The sequence below is a fragment of the Chiloscyllium plagiosum genome, unplaced genomic scaffold (genome assembly GCF_037043375.1).
Source record: "Chiloscyllium plagiosum isolate Xiang-an unplaced genomic scaffold, Cpla_swu_hap1 HiC_scaffold_24, whole genome shotgun sequence".
Classification (NCBI taxonomy): Eukaryota; Metazoa; Chordata; class Chondrichthyes; order Orectolobiformes; family Hemiscylliidae; genus Chiloscyllium; species Chiloscyllium plagiosum.
In genome coordinates, this window is record NW_028270162.1 from 23318807 (window position 1) to 23342800 (window position 23994).

Here is a 23994-nt window from a genome sequence, read left to right on the forward strand (position 1 = left end):
AGATGCTGTCTGACCTGCTGTGCTTTTTCGGCATTATGCTCTCGACTCTGATTTCCAGCATCTGCAGTCCCCACTTTCTCCTGATTCAAACACAGCCTTGATGTCAAGGGCAGTCACTTTCATCTCGCCTCTGGGATTCCACTCTTTTGTTTGAACCAAGGCTGTAATCAGAAGCTGAGTGGTCCTAGAAGAAACCAAACTGGGCGTCACTGAGCAAGTGTTGCTTGAAAGCACCATTGATGACATCTTCCATCACTTTACTGATGTTTGAGTGTTGACTAATGGAGCAGCAATTTGTCAGGTTGGATTTGTCCTGCTTTTCGTATACAGCGAGGCAATTTAAATGCCATTGTCGTAGCTGTACTTGAACAACTTGGCTAATGTGCAGCAAATTCTGGAGCACTAGTTTTCAGTTCTATTGCCAGAATGTCATCAAGGCCCAGAGCCTTTGCAGTGTCTTGTGCCCCCAATTATTTATTGATTTGACATGGAATGAAATTGGCTGAAGACTGGAACGTGTGATATTTGGGAATTCTGGAGGAGGCTGAAATGGATCATCCACTTGGCGGTCCTGGCTGAAGATTGTTGCAAATACTTCAAACAATAGCACTGATGTACTCCCCCCATTGTTGAGGATGGGTCTGTTTATGGAGCTTCCTCCTCCAGTGAATTGTTTACTTGTCCACTGACAGTCATGATTAGATGTGATAAGGAATGAGCTTATCAAAAATATCTCAAACCTGAGTGGGAAATCCTAACAGGTACCTTACCAGTGACTGTCATCGTCTTGACAAATGACTGCAGTGATGCAAGCGTATGGAAGTGAAAACAAAACAGGTCCTCTCTCCAGTATGTGAAGAAGAAAGGGATTTTATTAGTTTCAGCTACAAAGATTTTGAAGAAGCATACATAGGACCTTTTCATCACCCAGAAAAAAAGAAAGCTTATCACCATGAGGGAAGTGTGTGAATTAACATGGCCTTTATGGCAGTACTGAATGTACTAGCACAAATCAAAGAAGAAGTGAACACAGTAGAGTGTTCAGGCTCGATAACCATGAGGTGAAGCTTTTATTTTCGCACTGGCCAAAAATAATGTCCTGTGAAACTGAATAAGGCTGAACTTAAATGGGCTAGAAAACAAAATGACCTAAGAGGATATCGGAAGGCAACATTGTTAACAAGACTAATGGTGATTAGTGTTGCTCTGAGTGGTGAAAACTGAGTGTTTTAGGGATCTATTTAAAACATTCACGAAAATGTGTTAGATGTTGTGTTAGTAATTAAGTCTCCTATCAAAAGTCAGCATTACCTCTGCTTTCCAATGGCATGTCATTTAGTATTACATCAATCAGAACAGTTTTGGTGTGATATTTAAGACTGGATGTTTTGCCATCAAGATAGGTTGTTCAAGTTTATAAGTTTCCCCGTAGGAGCTATCTACTCCAGCTGACATGCCTTGAAATAAAGGATCCTGTTAAATTCAGATTTTGCTCTGGGAACAAAGACTAGGATACAGACAGGCAAATCAGCCTCAGGAACAGATGGTGGGCAGTGTTAGAGGCTGATGAGTGCCAAGCCAAGTTATTTCGCAGGCACGTGTTCATCATCTAATACTTCGTCCCAGTTGTTCTAAAAGATGTCAGGTCATCACACCCCTCTCTCACCACCAACCCCACGATCTTTTAGTCCAATGTTAACTCTGTGCCAAGTCATACCCCCAGCCACTTAGCTTGCCACTCAGCTGGTAGTCACTATGGAAAAATCTCAGGAGCCTTGTGGAAATGATTAAAAATTTATCCAATATACAGCTTTCATTCATACACACTTGACAGTCAAAAACTTCAATTCCTGAAACTCATTCAAAGCTTTTAAATCCAATCAAGTCATTCATCTTTTATGAACATTTGTTAAGATGCAGAAGTAGCAAGGTTGTTATCATGGGTGACTTTAACTTCCCCAATATTGATTGAAATACAATCCTTATAGCATAGAAAAAGGTCTTTCGGGCCAACAACGCCACACCAACCCCTCTGAAGAGTAACCTACCACGACCCATTCCCCTCCCCGATGATCCGACATTTACCCTTGACTCATACACCTAATCTACACATCCCTGAACACTATGGGCAATTTAGCTTGGCCAATTCACTTAACCTGTATATCTTTGGATTGTGGGAGGAAACCGGAACACCCAGAGGAACCCATGCAGACACGTGGAGAATGTGCAAACTCCACATACACAGGTGCTGGAATCAAACCTGGGTCCCTTAGTGCAAATAGTTTGGATGGAGCATATTTTGTCAGATGTATCCAGGAAGGTTTCCTGACTCAATATGTAGATAGGCGGACTAGAGGGGAGGCCATATTGGATTTGGTGCTTGGCAACGAAGCAGGTTAGGTGTCATGTCTCTCAGTGGGTGAGCATTTCAGTGATAATAATCACAACTCCCTGACTATGGGGAGAAGGAATTAAAATGCTATTAGGCAGAAATTGTGGGGCATAAACTGGGAGCAATTATTCTCAGGGAAATGCACTTCAGAAATGTGGAGGTTGTTTAGGAAGCATTTGCTGCAAGTGCTGCATAGGTTTGTCCCACTGAGGCAAGGCAGGGATGGGAGGGTGAAGGAACCTTAGATTACAAGAGATTTGGAACATCTAGTCAGGAAGAAGAAAGAAACTTACTTCAGGTTGAAGAAGCAAGGGTAAGACAGGGTAGTAGGATTACAAGGTAACCAGGAAGGAACTGAAGAATGGACTTAGGAGAGCGAGAACAGGGTTTGAGAAAACCTTGGTGGATAGGATTAAGGAAAACCCCAAGCATTCGACACTTACATGTGGAACAAGACGATGGCCACAGTGAGGGTAGGGCCGATCAGGAATAGTGGACGGAACTTGTGTCTGGAAGTGGAAGAGGTAGGGGAAGTCCTTAATGAATACTTGGCTTCAATATTAGAGAGAGTGACTTGTTGTTTGTGAGAACAGCATGAAACAGGCTGATATGCTCAAACAGGTTGATGCTAAGAAGGTTGGAAATTTTGAAAAACATGAAGATAGATAAATCCCCTGGACCAGACGGGATATACCCAAGATTCATGAGATTATTGCATCTTTGGCGATGATCTTTGTGTCCTCACTGTCCACTGGAATAATACCCAATGATTGGGAGGTGGCAAATGTTATTCTATTGTCCAAGAAAGTGAATAGGGATAACCTTGGGACTTACAGACCAGTCAGTCTTATGTCGGTGGTGGGCAAATCATTGGAGAGCATTCTGAGAGACAGGATTTATGATTACTTCGAAAAGCATAGCTTGATCAGAGATAGTTAGCATGGCTTTGTGAGGAGCAGGTCATGCCTCACAAGCCTTATTGAATTTTTTGAGGATGTGACAAAACACATTGAATGTAGGGCAGTGGATATGGTGTGTATGGATTTTAGCAAGGCATTTGATAAGGTTTGCCATGGTAGCCTCATTCAGAAAGTAAAGAAGCATGGGATACAGGGAAATTTGGCTGTCTCGATAAAGAATTAGCTGGTCCATAGAAGACACAGGGTGGTGGTAGATGGAAAGTATTCAGCCTGGAGCTTGATGACCAGTGGTGTTCTGCAGGGATCTGTTCTAGGACCTCTGCTCTTTATGATTTTTATAAATGACCTGGATGAGGAAGTGGAAGGCTGGGTTAGTAAGTCTGCTGATGACATGAAGGTTGGTGGAGTGGTGGATAGTGTGGAGGGCTGTTGTAGGTTGCAATGGGATATTGACAGGATGCAGAGCTAGGCTGAGAAGTGGCAGGTGGAGTTCAACCTGAGTCAGTCTGAAGTGATTCATTTTGGAAGGTTGAATTTGAACGCAGAATACAGGGTTAAAGGTAGGATACTTGGCAGTTTGGAGGAGCAGAGGGAATTTGGTGTCCACATCCATAGATCCCTCAAAGTTGCCACCCAAGTTGATGGGGTTGTTAAGAAGGCATATGGTGTGTTGGCTTTCATTAGCAGAGGAATTGAGATTAAGAGCTGTGAGGTTATGCTGCAGCTCCATAAAGCCCTGGTTAAACCACACTTGGAATATAGTGTTCAGTTCTGGCGGCATCATTATAGGAAGGATGTGGAAGCTTTAGAGAGGATGCAGAGAAGATTTACCAGGATGTTACCTGGACTGGAGGACATGTCTTCTGAAGAAAAGTTGAAGAAGCTAGAGCTTTTCTCATTGGAGCAAAGAAGAATGAGCGATGATTTGATACAGGTGTACAAGATGTTGAGAGGCATAGATAGTGGATAACCAGAGACATTTCCCCAGGACGGAAATGGCTGTCATGAGGGGGTACAATTTTAGGGTGACTGGAGGAAGGTTTAGGGGAGATTGCAGGTGTAGGTTCTTTTCACAGTGTTATGATGGGTGTGTGGAATGCACTGTCAACATGACTCTTGGATAGGCACATGGATGATAGTAAAATGAAAGGTATGTAGGTTAGTTTGATCTTAGAGTGGGATAAAAGATCAGCACAATATCAAGGGCCGAAGGGCCTGTACTGTTTTATGTTCTATAAGCACAGTTCCAGTGTCAAAGAATACTTCGAGGAAGTAACAAGTAACGTAGATACAAACTGTAGGTGTACTTGGATTTCCAAAAGGCGTATGTTAAAATGCCACATGAGGATAATAGATTATCATGGACAGAGGATTGTTTGGCTGACAGGAAGGAGAGACTGGGGATAAAAGAATCATCTGGTTAGTAAGCTGTAACCAGTGTCAAGCCACAGGGATTATGGAATCCTTAGTGTGGAAGCAGGCCATTCAGCTCATTGAGCCAGACCAACCCTCTGAAGAGCATCCCATGATCCATAGATATAGTATAGATGGGGGGTGCACACTGGGACTCCACAGAATTCCCGAAATGGCAGATTTCAAGGGAATTGAAGCTATCGATAGGCAGTTTCCATGTGTCTGGAACCTCTGTGTTTAAAGGTTGAGGGTGATCCAATTATGCTGTTTGAAGTCAGGACAGGGTTTGATAGGATCAATGCAGAGGGGATATTTTGTGTAATAGAAGATTCAGGGCAAAGGGGAACAAGATTAAAATTTAAAGCTCAGCTTTTTAGGAGTCTAATCAGAAAGGACAAATTATTGGATAATGGAGAAAGATATTATCTTCTGCCAAAAGGCAGTTCCTGCTCGATCAATAGAAACTGGCTAGTATTTAAGTTGTTTAAATCTCTGTTTAAAAGTGTGTCAGTTTGTCATGATTTTAACCGCCTTTTGTTCGCAACTAGAAAATAGCAGGTATTTCCTATCAAATGCCCAGGAATACACGAAACAATGGATATGAGGTGCTTATTGACATGCCGACAAATGAATGATCATTTTTGGTCTTTGCACTGGAGCTTATTAGTATTTTATGTCTCTCTTTAATCAATTGATCATAGGTTTTTTTTACAGCTGAGGTCACCATACCTTTAGATAAATCTTCTGCTGTGATTTTCACAAAATAATTTGTGAATTCTACAGAGCCAACTTCCTCTTTGTGATTACAAATATATGTTGCAAAGATGCGTTTCCATTTTTAACTCACCTCATGATCATTCTATGCAGCATTCAGAAAATTAACAGATCCCTGTGTATTATTGTATTCACATGCCCAGGCTGTTCCCTTCTTTCTTAGAACAACATGAACACCTGAGGTCAGAGAATTTGTATTCTCTGTTAGTGCTGAACGTGGCAAGTCCAAGTTCACCTTTCATTAATTTTTATACATTTGCATGTATTACAATTGAAACCCTGTCAGAATTAAAAGGGTTGATTAAAAGCAGAATATGATAGATAGAGACACGGTTATTTTAATCTGTGCTAAATCATACAAAGTGGCTGTCACCTTAAAAGTTCTGCCAGAAGATTCCAGACTGTTCTGAAAACTGATGAAGGAGAAAAAGTGATGAGAACATTCAGCAAAAGGAACTGACACATCCTGGTGCAGGAAATTATTGGGTGGTGTTACTTGCTGTATTCTTTCATTATGGCAACCCTGAATCTGATATTTCAATAACACTCAGGCTGCTCATTAAAAAATAATAAAGCAGTGATTTATAAAATGAGTTCAGTGCCAACTATTTGCTGTTCATTGCATCTTTGGCAGCGCAGTCTACATTTGTCAGAACTTGCAGGGAGGGGAGATTTAGAAACAAAAAAATTGTTTTTATGTTTATTGAGTGAGAACAGTCTTTTACAAGAATACTTAATGCTGAGAATAACAAAACTAAATATTTATGTTGTTTTACAGAAGAACAGAACAGTTCAGCATTTTAAAATGTTAAAGTACGGCTGGATGACCTTCATGTCAGGAATGGCACGTTCCTGTTCAAGGATTATATGGTTGCCAAGAGCAACTAGAAAAAACACTAAGTGAATTGAGACCAAACGTATAGAACGCAGAATAGTAAGTTATTAATGAGGAAAAAAATTAAGCTTTTGCTGCTTAATAACAGATTTGAGAAAGATTTGCTTATTGTTTAATTTACACAGCATTAGGAGTGATTAGGGAGTCCCACTTAATTATTAGTTTAACCACAGCATGCATGGCATACTGCTATTGTCATGAGTTTACATGAAGTTCCCTAAAATATGTTTATTGTAATATTTAAATTAGTGCCAACTGCATGTTGATCAGATACCGCGAATATATTTGAGCAGAATATTTGGCGGGACATTACAAAATGTAGCCAAATAAAAGCAAAATATAGCAGATTTTAGAAAACTGAAATAAAAATAGAAAATGCAGGAGAAACTCAGTAGGTCTGTCAGCATCCTCTGCATGAAAAACGTTGCCCCTTAAGTCTCTTTTATATCTTGCCCCTCTCGCCCTCTAGTGCCCTCTAGTTCTGGACTCCCCCACCCCAGGGAAAAGACTTTGTCTATTTATCCTATCCATGCTCCTCATGATTTTGTAAACCCCATAGCCTCTGACGCTCCAGGGAAAATAGCCCTAGCCTATTCAACCTCTCCTTATAGCTCAAATCCTCCAACCCTGGCAACATCCTTGTAAATATTTTCTGAACCCTTTCAAGTTTCACAACATCTTTCCGATAGGAAGGAGACCAGAATTGCACGCAATATTCCAACAGTGGCCTAACCAATGTCCTGTACAGCCGCAACATGACCTCCCAACTCCCGTACTCAATACTGTGACCAATAGAGGAAAGCATACCAAACACCTCCTTCACTATCCTATCTACCTATGACTCCACTTTCAAGGAGCTATGAACCTGCATTCCAAGGTCTCTTTGTTCAGCAACACTCCCAAGGACCTTACCATTAAGTGTATAAGTTCTGCGAAGATTTGCTTTCCCAAAATGCAGCACCTCGCATTTATCTAAATTAAATTCCACTTGCCACTTCTCAGCCCATTGGCCCATCTGATCATGATCCCGTTGTAATCCGAGATGACCTTCTTCGCTGTCCACTACATCTCAACAGCAATCATTCTGTGAGAACACCATCAAAAATCACATGCCATCCTGACCTCGCCATGTGTCGTTTGCTACCTACCTTTGATTCTTTCTTCCCATTCAATAAGCCTAAGTTCTTTACCTAGCGCCACTGTGGTAGCGCCATGGTTCTAGAACTGGGCTTGTTCAAGGAGCATATCAGTAGAGCTGGCAATTCAGCTCCTCAAGTTTGTTCTACCATCCAACTGGATCATGGCTGATCTGTATCTCAATTCCATTTATGTATCTTTGTTCCATTTTCCTTGTTTTTTTCTAGTAAAACTCTATTGATCTGAGCCTTTAAACCTCAAATTCATGCAGCATTCACAGCCTTTTGGAAAGAGAATTTCCGATTTCCTCAACCTTTTGTCTGAAAAACACTTGCTGGTTTTGTTCCACAATGGCCTGGCTCTTGAGTATTATGTTCTCGACATTTCCGGCAAAGGGAATCATGTCTCTGTTTTCCTTATTGAATCATTTTAAATTCATCCAATAGATCATCTCACTAACTGCAGTGGAATCGGTATTAAATTTATGGAACCTATTTATTAATCTTACCTGAGTAAATCTAAACCTAAATGATACCTTTCAAGGCCAATGTATCTTTTCTGGGGTCCTGTCCCTAAATTGAACACATTCTGTCTAGATAACTGTGGTTCCCCAAGTTCCTGTGAATTTTGATATTGGAGGCACTTCAATTCACATGGCCTCCTCTTTCATTTGTTGCTGTTCTGCTAAAACCCCATGAAAGCTACAGTTAGAGAATAGTTTCTGGCAACTTAGCAGGAAATAATCATCTAGCTTTTTGTAATGTGTGAATAAAAATATTCCCAACAAGATATTCCAGGTGTGGAAACGAAATCTGTTCAAGAAAAAGCACAGTTTATTTTTCAATGCTTCATATATACTTTTCACACAACTATCAAACCAATTTCCAAAGTCTGATCCCAATAAGAGACCCATCACACAAGTTGTCATAAGAAGGAGACAGAGCGCACTCCAGAAATACCACAAGCCTGGCTTTTGCAATAATTTAGTTTGGAGATTCCTATTCTTGATGGTAGTATTTCACACATGCCTGACTGGCCTAAAACAAGTCCCATGACAGTGAAGTTCATTGCAGCGATATGCTTGGCTGAATATTTGCAACTCTCTTGTATATTGCCTGAATGAGTGTCATTGGGCTGTTTAACCATGGATGACATTGGAGCTGGATTTTATTTCTAACTTATGAGATCCATACATACACTTTGCAGCAGGGAGGTTCGCTGTTGTCCAACATCAGAAGCTTTGGCTGAATTTTCTTTTCCTATCATTGAGGTACCACAACTGCTGCCCGGCTTGAACTAATGCAGCGAATGTAAAGAATTTGCAATCAATTTAACACATCATTACCTGTCCAGGGACTTCCAAAGATATTTGACATACAACTGGAGTAAGTCAAAAATCAACATTCCTATGTAAGTCAACATGACAGGTGGTTCTGTGAGCAAGCTGCAGTAAACACTAATATGGCACATTATCGATGCAAGTTGAGGAAGAGGTATTGGTCAGGACACTGGAGGAATTTGAGCAACCTGTGTAGATTTTTATTATCCACCTGAAGATAGGCTACAAAATCCTGGTTTAGTGTTTCATCTGAACCATGCAATGTTCTCAGTCATTTTCCTTCATTTTAGATTCTGTGCTAAAGTGCTCTTGATAAGTTTGAACTCTCAAATTTGTCACTTAGCTATGACAACCACACTAAGACAAACAACTCGTGAACCAACAATATTTGATTGACCAAATCGAGAGAATGGTAAAGCAGTATGGATTACATTACAATGGTTGTATCAACATAGATTATGAAAGAAGCCCAGAAATGGGAGCATTGGGAGAGAGAGTGACATATCGAACAGCTTGATATTCCCACTTCTGAAGCACTTTATTTCCTTTTTTTTTGTTAGAACATTAAATCACTTTATTGTCACCTGTTTCATGAGGTTTGCATATTGTGTTCAGGCATGATAGTTCCCTTCACTGCAGCACATCTCTGCTGTGAATTATTTGTAGGATTCAAATTCTGTACAAAGTTTTCTGTATAATGAGAGGGCTAAGCTATTGGAAACGTTAATTAGAAACTTGCATAAGACGATGTATGCACCCGGCTCAGCATGTAAGCTTCACCTCAATTACTCACATTTGTCCACTGTCTGAGGCTGATATGACTTTGTTAGACTATTTTGCTCCATCAAGTATTCTCCCACATGTCTATCTCAACCTGCTGCCAAGGCAATAAGTGGAGTTAGCATTGAGCTGAGTTGGACACACTGATATCTTTCACTGACAAAGCAATTGATAGTTGTAGATTATCAGTGATACAGAATAAAGTAAGATAATACTCTTTGTGATTTGAAACTTCAAAGATGTAAAAGAACATTTTTCATTTTTCCCTTCAAAACTCGTGGATTTCAAACTGGTGGTCATTTGCCATTGTTTCAGAATTATCTCACATTTACGATTTTAACCACCATTTCACTGAAGTAATGAGGAATGTGAAGAATGTCACTTGGATGTCCGAAGGACTTGAAGAAACCTATTGGCTTGCTTCCACGCTGTAGGGGATTTTATGATTCTATTCTGTTACACTATGGATTGAGCAATTTGTTTTGCTTACTGAGTGACTGGCTAAAAACTAACTTGAACAATTTTGATTTGGTTGATTTATAATGTTTAGTGATTTTTGATTGGCTTTTCCTGTATATTGAATGATTTAAATTTAGTTTTGGACTGGTTACCAATTGATTAATATGAAATTGAATTTGATCAGCGCATTTAAATTTTGTCCTGCAGATTGTTATGCCCTTGAGGTGTGTCGATGCAGATGCAAGTTACATAGTTAAGTGGATGTTTCACATGCAACAAGAGCGCACGAGTCAATAAAGAGAAGTTGAGGATCATAATGAATTGTCTAAGAGCTGAAATGCAAGAGACATATAACAAAACAGTGACCAATAATGAGAACTAAAAAGTGCATTTATACTCCAGTGTTAGGGGAGATTCAGCCCATTGAGTGATAATATTCCACCTGAATTACTTTCTTCCTCTCTCACTGCTTTTGTAAATCAATTTTTCCTTCATATTGCCAAATTCTGACAAGCAATACAGTATTGAAGTAGCAAGATTATTTTCAGCATTAACTGATAAAGAATTTTTTTCGTTCTATTTGTTGAATCATGGAACTTGATATTCACAGTAGTGCCATGATTCATTGTGAAAGAGATTGTATTCTTGGCCAAAAAAAGCCCCTTTAGGTTTTTAATAATTTCAATGGTGACCAATTGCTTCTGAACACTGCAGACTTGCAGTGTAATAGGAAGTGCTTGTTGGTTCTTTACCTGGAGAGCAATCATTGTTAAAACTAAAACTTAAGAAAGGTATCCTTATAATAATTATATCATTATAATGTAGGATATACTGATCAAAGCTCAGTTCTTTTTGCATTGTTGCTGTGAACGTAGAGCAATAGGAAATATCCGTTTTTTCACCAAGATTTCCTCAGCTTCCTTAAGCTCTTGATACTGCAACATTCAGCTGGAAAGAGATCGATGCTTTTTCCCCCTGTTTTTGAATAAGCTCAAATTTCTTTCTGCTTTTTTGGAAAATTAAAGAGCAAACAGTAAAATCAGCATGGCCAGTGGATAAAATGGACTTGAGTGGCTCAGATTTCCAGCGGCTTGAAAATGGGACTGTAATGTGGTCGAAAAGCTGCTAAATTAATAGCAGCTGTCTAATGCTGACTGTATTACGGAGGCCCCATAAGCATGTGCCATCACATACCTACTGTACAATCTATATAAAAGATCGTGCGGCTCTGACTCTTGTGTTTTTCCCCCTCCCCAAAGAAGAAACTCAGGCAGAATTCAGTTAACAGGCAATTCAAGATTGAAATTATAAATCATTCGGCAAGGCTCAAATTTGAAAAGACATGCCAAAATTCTATTTTTTTTAATGCAGTAATTTGCCTCCTTTGGTTTAAAGCTACATTGTTGATTAGATTAATCCAGCTTGGCCTCAGTCTGAATAAATATACAGAATCCATCCAAGTCCGTGAGAGAATTGTGCAGACTTAAAACGCAGAGTGCACCACTTCATGATGCTGCAGTGTGTTGCTTATGATTTCACTTTTAGTGATCAGTGCTCCAAACGATGTTCTTGGTCTGTCGTGTTAGCACTCAGAATCAAACGCTCACTCAGCTTGTTTTAGACTGGACAGTTTGGTTTCAGGAATAGTTGCTTGGAAAATACAGATAAGCATAAGCAAACACCATGCTCTACTGCCTCTTTTGCAAAAATGCATTATGTTCTTCCTTTAGAAAATGCATTGCTTCTATCCATTTTGTATTGAACAAACAGCTGACAGTCTTATGCCAGCTACTCAGATGAATGTCACTCACTTTTGCCTGCAGTATTTATCACAGCAGTTAGGGCATTTGCTGATTTATTTTCTTGCTGTTGCAGTTTTCTGCAGAGCTCCCTGCTGCAGTATGAGGTTATTTACATGGTGATCCATTGTCATACCTGGCTGTTTAAAGAACACTCCCAATGTGGGACATTGCTACTATTCTTGATGCTCTTTGGTCATATTGGGAAGCTGATAAAGAAGGTAAAAGCACGTGGGATCCAGAGTAACTTGGCAAGTTGGTTCTGAACTTGGCTTAGTGGCAGGAGACAGAGGTTCTTGTTGGAAGGCTGTTGAGGGTGGATGATAAGTAAGTTTGTGAATGACACCAAGATTGACTGAGTGGTTGACAGTGAGGAGGAATGTCTCAGGTTACAGCAGGATATAAAAGGAATGGGCAGATGGAATATAACCCTGACAAATGCGAGGTGATGCACTAAGGAAGAAGTTGCAAGTCAAGGAAGTACTCTATGAGTAGCAGGACACTAGGAAGGTTTGAAGAACAGGGATCTTGGGCACTGATTCCTGAAGATAGCAGGACAGGTTTTATAGGGTAGTTAAGAAGACATAAGGGATGATTGCCTTTATCAGCCTGGGCATCAATTATAAGAGCAGGGAGATTGTTGGAGCTGTACAGAACTTTGGTTAGGCCACAACTGGAGTACTGGGCACAATTCTGATCACCATGCTTTCAGAATGATGCGATTGCACTGGAGAGAATACAAAGAAGATTGATCAGAATGTCACCTGGAATGGAGCATTGAAGAGAGGCTGAATAGGCTTGGGTTGTTTTCTTTGGAGCAGAGAAAGTTGAGGGGAAACATAATAGAGGTGTTTAAGACTGAGGGACATGGAAGTTGTATAGAAAGCAGCTGTTCCCCTTACTGAAAAGGTTAAGAACAAGGGGCATTCTTTTTAAAGTGAATGGCAGGACGTTTACAGAGAAGTTAAGGAAAAATGTTTCCACCTGGAGTGTGGTGGCATCTGAAATGTACTACCTGAAAGGGGAGTTGAGATGGGAAAGTTCACCATGTTTAAAAAGTACTTGGATGAACACTTGAAGTGTCATAGCATTCAAGTTTATGGATCTGGTGTGACAAAGTAGGACGAGTGTAGGATGTAGTTAGTACAGACTCAGTGGGTTCAAAGGCCTTCTCTTTACTGTAGGGTTCTATGACATTTTTGGTCATATTATGACACTGCCCTGTAAATGTGTCAGTCTGTAGTAGTGCGCGTATTTGCCCCACAGTGATGAGTACAGATGAAGAGTCTCTTGGTGAATTGTGAACACAGTTATGCTCTATGGTTGTACTGGGATGCTGATAAAGTAAGTCAAAGGACATGGGATCCGGGGTAAATTGGCTGGGAGTTTAGTTTTGAATCTTCCTCCCCTCATGGATAGGCTGGTGAAAAGCCAGGTAGCTATGACTTCTTTCCACATGACTTCATTTCCCTCCAGATACCAGAGCGAACTTAAATCCACCTCCAAATTTCCATTCCATAATTGACTGTCTGGGTAGGCTTGATATCGAACATATACTAGAGTTTCCAGAGTACCCTATGCCAGAATGTTTCTTCAGACCCCTAACTCTACTTGTTCTGAAAGCTTGGCATGCTAAGTTTCTTATTCAGTGTTACATTAATCAAACCCCAACAAAAGATCAAAGATTCAATTTGATATCTTTACCAAGTTAGTTATAATCAGCTGAGGAAATGAGAGGGTCAGTTGCATCCAGTTTTTGCTCAATGAGCAATTGTTTGGAAAATTTAAGTGAGGCTCCTAATCCTGATGATTATCCAGCTTATCCTGCTGGGAACATGTGTCTAGTAGTTGGCTCAGGATCTGATTGGATTCAACTTTGATGGCCTTCACAGTTGAATGATCAAATAGCATACATTGTCTGTGCTCTATCAGGAATAATGGGCATTTGGGCAAGTTATTGGGCAATGCCTACAACTGTTCTTATGGTAAGGGAACTAAATAAAACCTTAGTGTAACATTGCCCTTGTAAAGCAGTTGAGCCTGAGCAATTTGGGCCTAACTGAGCCCCTTCTTTATATAAAAAAAAGCCTTTATTTGGCCAGCTCTGTTCATATCATTTACAGCAGTTTGACGACATGGGAAAGGCTGGTGAATAGTAATGGAAAATATTGGAAATGTATACCAGGTCACTCAACATCTGAAAGAAAGGCAGGTTGATATTTCTTGTAAAAGTCTCTTTTCAAAAACATTGACCTGTGTGTTTTCTTTAACATGCTCATTGGCCTGTTTGAGCATTTTCTTTTGGATTGCTTCTGTTTTTATTCTTGTCCACAAGTGTGGTATTTAATCTGAAACTGCTGCTTTGTTTTGACACCAAGATTTCTGCTTCTTTTTCAACTTGGAAAGTTTTGTTTCAGTAACAGACATGTTAATGTGTGCCAGAAAGAATTGCACCTCTGTGGTGAGACCATTGTGGACAGGAATTTCCTGTCCCATGCACATCCTGGACTGGGGATTTCTTGAATTCATTTTGGAGGTGATCATAACAGGAGGTTAGAGATATTGTCCAGAGAGAGAGTTATTGACTGTACAGGCAGAGATTCAGCTGCATCAGAGTTTTAATTAATCTTGATTTCCTCTTTAAACCTCAGTTATGTACATATTTGCTATTATAATTACACAGAAAGAAAATTTCACATTTCACTCATATCAGGCATGGTATGTCCTACTTGTGTTATTCTATCAACTTTTAAATTAGATTCCTTACAGAATGGAAACAGGTCCTTTGGCCCAACAAGTCCACACTAACCCTTCTGAAGAGTAACCCACCCAGACCCATTCCCCTACACTATATTTACCCCTGACGAATGCACCTAACACTGTTAGTAGTTTAGCATGGCCAATTCACCTGACCTGCACATCTTTGGACTGTGGGAGGAAACTGGAGCACCCAGAGGAAACCCATGCAGACACTGGGCGAATGTGCATTCTCCACACAGTCGCCTGAGATGGGATTCAAACCTGGGTCCCTGGCGCTGTGAGGCAGCAGTGCTAACCACTGAGCCATCATGCCCTCCCCCATTAGAAATTAGAAAGTGTACATACAAATGTAGTAAAAGCAAACCAACAAATAAAGCTAACAGAAAACTAATCGCGTGAAAGGAAATAGTTGCATGAGCTTTATAAATTAAACTTGTGGGGAAATGAAAAACATAAGGACGTGAAAATTTAAAGGGGAAGTCCACATGTTGAATGAATAAAATGTTGATGTTCCCTGGAGAAGCTTTGAATTTTTACATTAAAATGATGCGGGGTGTTTAATTTTAGGTGTTTTTTAATTCAACAAGAACAAAATCTTAATCATACATAGGAAAGTGGGCAAGGTGCTTCACAGGAGTGTAATCAGGGCAAACTTGATGCTGTCAAAGAAGGAAGGAGATTAATAACTTGGATAATGAAATAGCTTTGGTTTTAGGAGAGGTGGAGAAGCTTGAAATGTGAATTCACAAGGATAGGTCCTAGGTTGCGGAGCATAGGAGTCGAGTGAGGGATGCTAAAGATCCTCAAGTTGAAGGAATGCAGATTGGATGAGGATTGGGTAGTAGAGGTGGAGAAGATGTACAACATATGGCATATAAGTTGTAGAAGAATTTGTGCAGAAAAAAGAGAATTTTACATTAGAAATCTGTGTTGGCCAACAAGTCATAATGAGGGTGGATAGGACTTGGTGTGTATTTGGTAATGGCAACAGAATTTGCATGACTTCAAGATTATGGAACGTATAGGTTGGAATATTGGCCAGAAGAGAGCATTGGAATATTTGAACTTGGAGATAACAAAAGCAAAGATAATGTTTGTCCTAGAAAATGAACTGGGCCAGAGGCAGAAACAGGTGATGTTAGAGAACCGGACATGAATATTATTGTGACAAATTGGGCAAAGCTTGCTTTTTCACTTGTAGCATTGATACATGATCGTAACTATGTGAACACAATTATCTACAGTAAAACTAAACAGCCAATGGCATGGAATAACATTATTACCAAATTGCTTCCTCTTTTATCTGTAAATGTTGTAATTCCAACTGTAGAAAAGGAAGATAGATAAGCAACATTTGAAGTGGGAATTATAAAAGACGATGGAGTACACATGTGAGGAACCACAAATGACAATCATAAATTATAACAGGAGAACTGCAAAGCAGTGGTTGAAAATTCAAACTTCAATTAGATAGTGCTGTGTGCAGTGTTTAAGAAGGATAATTAAATGTCTGAGTTGTTTAAAGTTCATTACTAGCTAACCAGTCCTATTTGTGATTTTGTTGATTAGGTATAATACACCAGATGAAAGGAGATTATGAAAGTGCACTGAAACTCCACAAGACTCACCTCTCCATTGCTCAGGAGCTCAATGATTATGCTGCACAAGGAAGAGCCTATGGGAATATGGGTAATGCCTATAATGCCCTGGGAATGTATGACCAAGCAGTGAAGTACCACCGCCAGGAGTTGCAGATCTCCATGGAAGTTAATGACCGGGCATCGCAAGCATCAACCCACGGTAATCTCGCTGTTGCCTACCAGGCTCTGGGTGCCCATGATAGGGCTTTGCAGCACTATCAAAACCATTTAAACATAGCACGAGAGTTACGGGATATACAAAGTGAAGCTCGGGCACTTAGCAACCTAGGTAACTTCCACTGTTCAAGAGGAGAGTTCATCCAGGCTGTTCCATATTATGAGCAATATCTGCGCTTGTCTCCTGACCTACAAGATATGGAGGGAGAAGGAAAAGTATGTCACAACCTTGGCTATGCTCATTACTGTCTGGGAAACTACCAAGAGGCTGTGAAATATTACGAACAAGATTTAGCTCTAGCCAAGGACTTGCATGATAAACTTAGTCAGGCAAAGGCCTACTGTAATTTGGGCCTCGCATTTAAAGCCCTTGGTAATTACGCTAAAGCAGAAGAAAGTCAGAAGTATGTCCTATCATTAGCCCAGTCCCTAAACAACTCTCAAGCCAAATTTAGAGCTTTAGGCAACCTTGGTGATATCTTTGTGTGCAAGAAAGATGTGAATGGTGCTGTTAAGTTCTATGAACAGCAGTTGACTTTGGCTCATCAAGTTAAAGACCGGAAGCTTGAAGCCAGTGCTTATGCCGCACTGGGTACTGCATACAGACTAATACAGAAATACGACAAAGCATTAGGATATCATACACAAGAGCTTGAGGTCTATCAAGAACTGAGTGACTTGCTGGGCGAGTGTAAAGCACATGGCCACCTTGCAGCAGTCTACATGGCACTTGGTAAATATACCATGGCCTTCAAATGTTACGAAGAACAGTTGGAGTTGGGACAGAAGCTAAAAAATCCCAATATTGAGGCACAAGTTTATGGCAACATGGGAATCACCAAAATGAACATGAATGTAATGGAAGATGCTATTGGCTACTTTGAGCAGCAGCTCGCTACACTGCAGCAGTTGAGCGGCAATGATGCAGTTCTGGATAGAGGACATGCCTATGGAAATCTGGGAGATTGCTATGAAGCATTAGGAGATTACGAGGAAGCTGTCAAATATCATGAGCAGTACTTATCAGTGGCTCAGAGTTTAAATCGGATGCAAGAACAAGCCAGAGCCTATCGGGGACTTGGGAATGGGCATCGGTAAGTACTAAACTGAATGTGATCTACGGTTGTTCATTGTGTGTATATTTGTGCATATGTATCTCTCACTGTCTTTTCCATACATATTAGATGTTGTTACTATTTAATCACTGGGGAGAAATAAAATACTTCAGATTTATAAAATTTCCTAAATTAAACTTAAATTACTCTAAATACATTTGGTTTCAGATCATCTGTAGAAATAACTTAATTCAGTTTGGAAAAAAAAGTCAATAAGTGTCTGTGCTAATCATTTAAATGCAGTAAATGAGGAGTCAGATCAAAGGAAAGCCAAAAGAGCTTTATACCTTACTATACTGCAGTTAGCATATCAATTGGCACACTTGTATTACTGCTATTCCTCAGGCTGAAATTGAATCCTATAAAAAACATATGCCAGTCATTACAGAATGCACACTGTTGGGGAAAAAAGTGGGTGGGGTGCCAGGTTTTTGAAATGCTTCTGCCATTTCATGCATGGAGCCATTCAGCACAGATTCAAGATGTCTCTTGGGTCTCCACAATTAGAGTGGATTTTATGATGGCATTGAAATTGGGTTGATGTACCATTAACCTCTTCAGGGTTTCATTTGGTAACAGATTGGGGATTGCCTTCCAATCCCTGACTTAATTGGAGAAGGGGCAGGAAATTTGTGGGGACCTCACCTGCTACCCTCTCGCTTGGTCATTACCAAAACTTGCTGTGGGCACAAGACATGACCTTAGATTTGCTTACTCCGGGCCAGGCACTATGGAAGGTTTGAGTTCTAAAGAAAGGCTGGATAGGCTGGGACTTCTTTCACTGGAGAAGAGGAGGTTGAGAGGTGACCTGATAGAAGTTTGTAAAATAATGAGAGTTATAGATAGAGTTGATGGAGTTGCCTTTTCCCTAGGATGGGGAATTTCAAGACTTCGGGGCAAATTTTTAGGATGAAGGGAGAGAGATTTTAAAAAGACGTAAGAGGCAATATTTTTACACACAGGGTGGTTCGAGTGTGGAATGAATGGTGGATGTGGGTACACTTACAACATTTAAAAGATATCTGGATAGATACATGAATAGAAAAGTTTGGAAGGACATGGGCCAGTAGCAGGCTGTTGGGACTAGTTGAGTTTGGCATTATGTTCGGCATGGACTGGTTGGACCAATGGGTCTGTTTCTGTGCTATATGACTCGATGACTGATATGCCTACGCTGGAGTTTGTATGTGTGAATGTTGGAAAAAAACAAGATTGAACTTCGTTGTGTTGTCTGTTTTAATGGAATAAACTTCCAACACTTGATATCTCATTCCATGCATGAAGTATTAATGCGAAGTAGGAATTGGCATTTGTTAAAGTATACCCCTTAAAAGAATCAGGTCCCTTCAAATTAAAAGGGAGAAAATTGAAAAGTCCAAATGATGGCTGCAAATTTTGAATAATTTCTTCATAATTCGAAGTCTATCCAATCTCAAATAACATTTTTAAGGATTAGACTTTCATTCAATTACATGATCTTTGGAAGGGGTGTAAGAGGATGCAAATTGCAAGATAGATTATTAATGGAGGGAAAAGCCTGCAGATAAATTGGCATTCTTCAACTTTAAGGAGAAAGTGAGGTCTGCAGATGCTGGAGATCAGAGCTGGAAATGTGTTGCTGGAAAAGCGCAGCAGGTCAGGCAGCATCCAGGGAACAGGAGAATCGACGTTTCGGACATAAGCCTTCCTGAAGAAGGGCTTATGCCCGAAACGTCGATTCTCCTGTTCCATGGATGCTGCCTGACCTGCTGCGCTTTTTCAGCAACACATTTCCAGCTCATTCCTCAACTTTAACCCATTGTTCCATTGCTCAGGGAGAAGCAGATATAAGAAAGTTGGTTTCCCTATTTGACTGTGTAATTATTTTCAGTCTTTTCCTTTAGGATGTTCCTATGCACAATTTCTGTTTGCTTCCCTGGCTGACAATGGGCAACCTTGGAACACTTTTTAACACTGGGCCGATATCATTTCCACCATAATGGCTGCCCACTTCAGCATCTGTAACATGGCTTTTCTTTGCAAGTGCTTCAGTTTATTTGCTTTTGAAACCATCATCAATGCTTCTGTTCCTCTCAGGCTCAGCTCTCCTGGCTGGCTTTCCGTCTTCCACCCTTCAGAATGTAGGTTAGGATACTGGCTGCTGTGGAGGAGAGCCAGATTCTGTCATGGAGACAAGAGAAACCAGTCTCATTAACAGAACAGAAGTGAGAAGGAATGCTTAGCTGTTATGTACTCATGTTCTGCACTGGGCCATTATTGAGATAATCAGTCCTGTTAAAGACTCAGTCCTGACTGGGGTATTACATCAATAATTAATCTTTTGAAGGTTAACATAAGAGAGATCACATATTCAACAGCATTTCCACCCACATGTTTTTCTGGCAGGAACTTTTCAGCACATGGCATTTCTAAACATCAAAAATTCAATTGGAGATGCAGATCGAATTCACTTGCAGCCTAATTTTCCTTAATCTTCACACATGAGCATGAAATTAGATTATTCTAATTGAGAGGATTATTCTAATTAGATTAGATTATTCTAATTGAGAGGCAGCTTAATTGAGAGGAAGCAGTACAGAGTGAAAGTGCTATCTTTCTTGTTGCATTGCACTATTCATAATTGGAGGCATTTACTGTTTAAAGATGGCCCCAGCTGTGACACATTATTTGTAGTATTTGATTACAAAGGTATTTTGTAATTCTTCTGAGTAATGTTTCCCTCTGGAGATTATTTTAACTGGATAGTCTATGAATAATGAAGGCCAGCAGGAAGAAGTAAAACAATTGGAGTTGTATTGCTGTGCAGTCCAACTGCAGGTAGCTCAGAGCATGGAGTGAAGTGCTGTCAGCAGCTTGTGATCCATCAGTTGCATTGGTTTTGGAAACCAACTGTTGACATTTATTGTTTTGCAATTTTGTGCAATGCAGTCTTGTTACTGGGCAACTGGTTGACCTCAGAGCATCACTGAATGTTACTATATGTCTCACAGATACACCTCAACAACAAAGCTCTGTCACAAGTTAGCAGAATTACCTTCCTGACTGACTGACTCTGTAACAGTGCACCTTTGTCACTGTGACTGATTAGCCCTTAAGAGTGCAGTACGGTCATAGTAGAGTCCTATGTCTGGCTGACACCACAACAGCCTGCTTGTGTTGCTGGACCAATTGACTGATCCTCCAATAGTACAGCCCTGTCATAGTGTGACTGACAGGCAGGGACCCTGATCTAAATCACTCTAGCATATCCTATTACTGTAAGTCCACCTATCTATTTATATTAGTGGCATTCATGCAGGTCTGTAATTTAACACAAGTTCAAAAACTTGCAGGCACAATTGGTTATCTTGTTTTCTATAACATAACAGTTCTGTTGCAATGATCATTTAATATTGAAGAAATAATTTAACCAGTTTTATCAAAGAATAGCGTAGCTGCTATATATGACATCACTTAATGTTCTGTGAGTTACTTGAGTCACTGGTAAGAATTAATCTTTGGTGACTGGCATTTATAAATGATTATTAAGATATAACGCTGAGTGAAGCAGAGCTTGAGGAAAGTATTGAGTATCCAACTGTAACTGAATAATTGTTATGAAAAGAAAAGGTTAGAATGAATAATGACCGTGCTTGCTGGGGTAGAATGATTGAATTTTATATCAAAGGGTACGCTGTGAGCAAATCGTCAATTATGTTCAAAGAGCAGTGATCGTCTTAGTCTAAATTTACCAAACTGAAATCTGGACTAAGTGCCCTTTCATTTGTCCCAACCTCCTGATAACCTCCAGATGTACAAAGTATGTTGAGCTGACAGCTTCCAATATGCTAGACTGTGTTCACTGTTTTTTCTATTTTCACAAATTAAATTCATGCCATGACCTACATTGAAATGTCTCCAGTGACCAACAAATATTATGATCTATCCACGCTGTCATGTTTTAAGTTCTGTTGTTGGTGTCAACCTGATGAAGCTTTTTTGGGAGGACTGATTGCTTTAGGTGTACATGTTCAGGTAATATAATGGGTTAGAAAATCATTGAAGACATGGCACGGCCTGGTAGGAAATGAATGGGGCGTTTAAGGGGGATATTAAATAGAAGCTCACTCACTGAAGGCATCAGTGTTTATGGCATCATCTGAGTGTTTCAGTCTGCCAGTGCCTGCACGATAAAAATGGTGATTGAGACCATAAAAGCCCGCAAGCCGGTAGATCTCCAAGTGGTCACTGTCACCAGCAGAATACTGTTGTTATGTGAACTTAACATGCTCACTTTCCAGACAAGAATGAAGTGTCATGGGGTGATCCAGATATGTTAAGGTTGTAGAAGAATAAATCTAAGAGGCACTCAGACTGTGAAGAATAAAGTAGCTGTCTACTGTGAGCTATTTAAGTGTACAAATACACCCAATACTTTAAATTAACTATATTCCTGTTCGTTTTTGTTTCTGAATAATCAGTCAGCTTTAACAATTATGTCAAACATGAAGAGTTATTAGAAAATTCAGAAAGGCAATAGATGTTAATAAGGAACAAACAGTTAGTTGACTGTCATCACAAATGTAATGATAGTGTTGGACAGAATAATTGCCTTATGCTGTTCCTGTCTGAAACATTACATTGTTATGTAATAGCTTATTGGAGAAATACACATTTTGGAATGTGGTGGAGTTTGTCTATGCCCAGGGCATTTTAATAGGCTGAGCAGAAGGAAAGTAAGAATCTCACAGAGCTCTGAAATATTGTGTTGTAAACATTTTATGATTTATTAAGTTTGTTTCTATATATCCCTAGGATATACAGAATACAGTTCACAATAGCAAGCATTTAATTTCACAGTAAGTTTCACATGATGATGTCATATATCATGAGACAAAAAATTGGAGTGGTTGAATCTCCTTTGTTTCAGTGTTAATTTTTAAATCCATTCAGTGTTTGCAGGTAAAGTGCAGTGAATATGTTAGCAGGAGTTTAAATCTGATTTTCCTGCAGATATCTCAAGAAATAACTTTTCAGGGAATCAGCAGGAAGTTTATCATGTGATATATTTTACAGTTTTATATTTTATGAGTTGGGCATGTAGAAGGTGCATTATCAGTGTTGGCTGTAGCAAAGTCAAAGGCTTATTTGCTGTAAGCACGTTTCTGCTGCATGGGTAAACAGAAGATATTTTCAGTATTTTTACATGTGCTTTGGTACATCTATCACAGGTCTCCTGGTTTTTTTTATATCTCTCTTGTATCCTTTGTAATTTTAGGGCTCCTTTACACTAATTCTTCATTGTCAAATTCTTATTACCCAATCTCCTCAACACGAAAGTATGTGAAATCAAATGAAACAATAGAAATGGAAAGGATATTCAAAATTACAAAAATAAAATCTGTTTTAAACTCTTACCATAAAAGCTCTTTGATCTTACATGTTGTTTGAACTGAATTTGTTTATTTGCACAGGGCGATGGGGAACCTTCAGCAAGCTCTTGTGTGTTTTGAAAAGAGATTGGTAGTAGCCCATGAACTTGGAGAATCATCCAACAAAGCCCAAGCTTATGGGGAGCTTGGCAGCTTACACAGCCAGCTAGGAAACTATGAACAGGCCATTTCTTGCCTTGAACGCCAACTAAACATTGCCCGTGAGATGAAGAATCGAATTCTGGAGAGTGATGCTGCCTGTGGTCTTGGCGGAGTTTACCAACAGATGGCGGAATATGAAACTTCACTGCAGTACCATCAGCTTGATTTAGAGATTGCAGAGGAAACCAATAACCCTACATGTCAAGGTCGTGCCTATGGTAACCTCGGATTGACCTATGAATCTTTGGGAAATTATGAACGAGCTGTAATGTATCAGGAGCAGCATCTGAGTATTGCTGCCCAGATGAATGACTTAGTGGCCAAAACTATTGCATACAGCAGCCTGGGGAGAACACACCATGCCTTACAGAACTACTCACAGGCTGTCATGTATTTACAGGAAGGTATGTGCTCTCCTTCAATTGTATATGTTCTCTGATGTTTTCTGTCTAACACCTCTCCTTCTCCCAGGACAGTAGAATATCTGATGCAATGCCCATTGATTTTGGTATTGCTATTTTTAAATTAACATTGCAAAATGTGTTCTCTAAGCAATTAATGACTCATCAAATATAGTGGAGATTAAGAGCAACTTTAAATATGGTTTTGTCACACCAACCTTGAATTTCCTGGAACCTTTTGCCATAAGTACAGAGTTTCACATAGGGTTGATTTTGTTTGTGAGGATATTTGCATCATTTATGTTGAGACCATCGTAAGCACAGTTTCCTTTGGTCTTTACTGTTTCTGAGATAAATGTGTGAAAACCTTTTGCTTTTCAGTTGTGTAGCTTCATGTCCCCATACATAACATTTACTTGA

The 23994-nt window shown here is 39.8% G+C and overlaps 1 protein-coding gene across 6 annotated transcripts in view; it reads left to right on the forward strand.

The window, feature by feature from the left end:
• The window catches only part of ttc28 (tetratricopeptide repeat domain 28), a 774630-nt gene that overhangs the window by 543810 nt on the left and 206826 nt on the right, over positions 1-23994 (forward strand). For all 6 annotated transcript variants that reach the window (XM_043715612.2, XM_043715613.2, XM_043715615.2 and 3 more), the window contains 2 exons: positions 16238-17579; positions 23054-23577. In XM_043715612.2, coding sequence (XP_043571547.2) covers positions 16238-17579; positions 23054-23577 — 1866 coding nt within the window. The remainder of the gene's footprint in view (positions 1-16237; positions 17580-23053; positions 23578-23994) is intronic.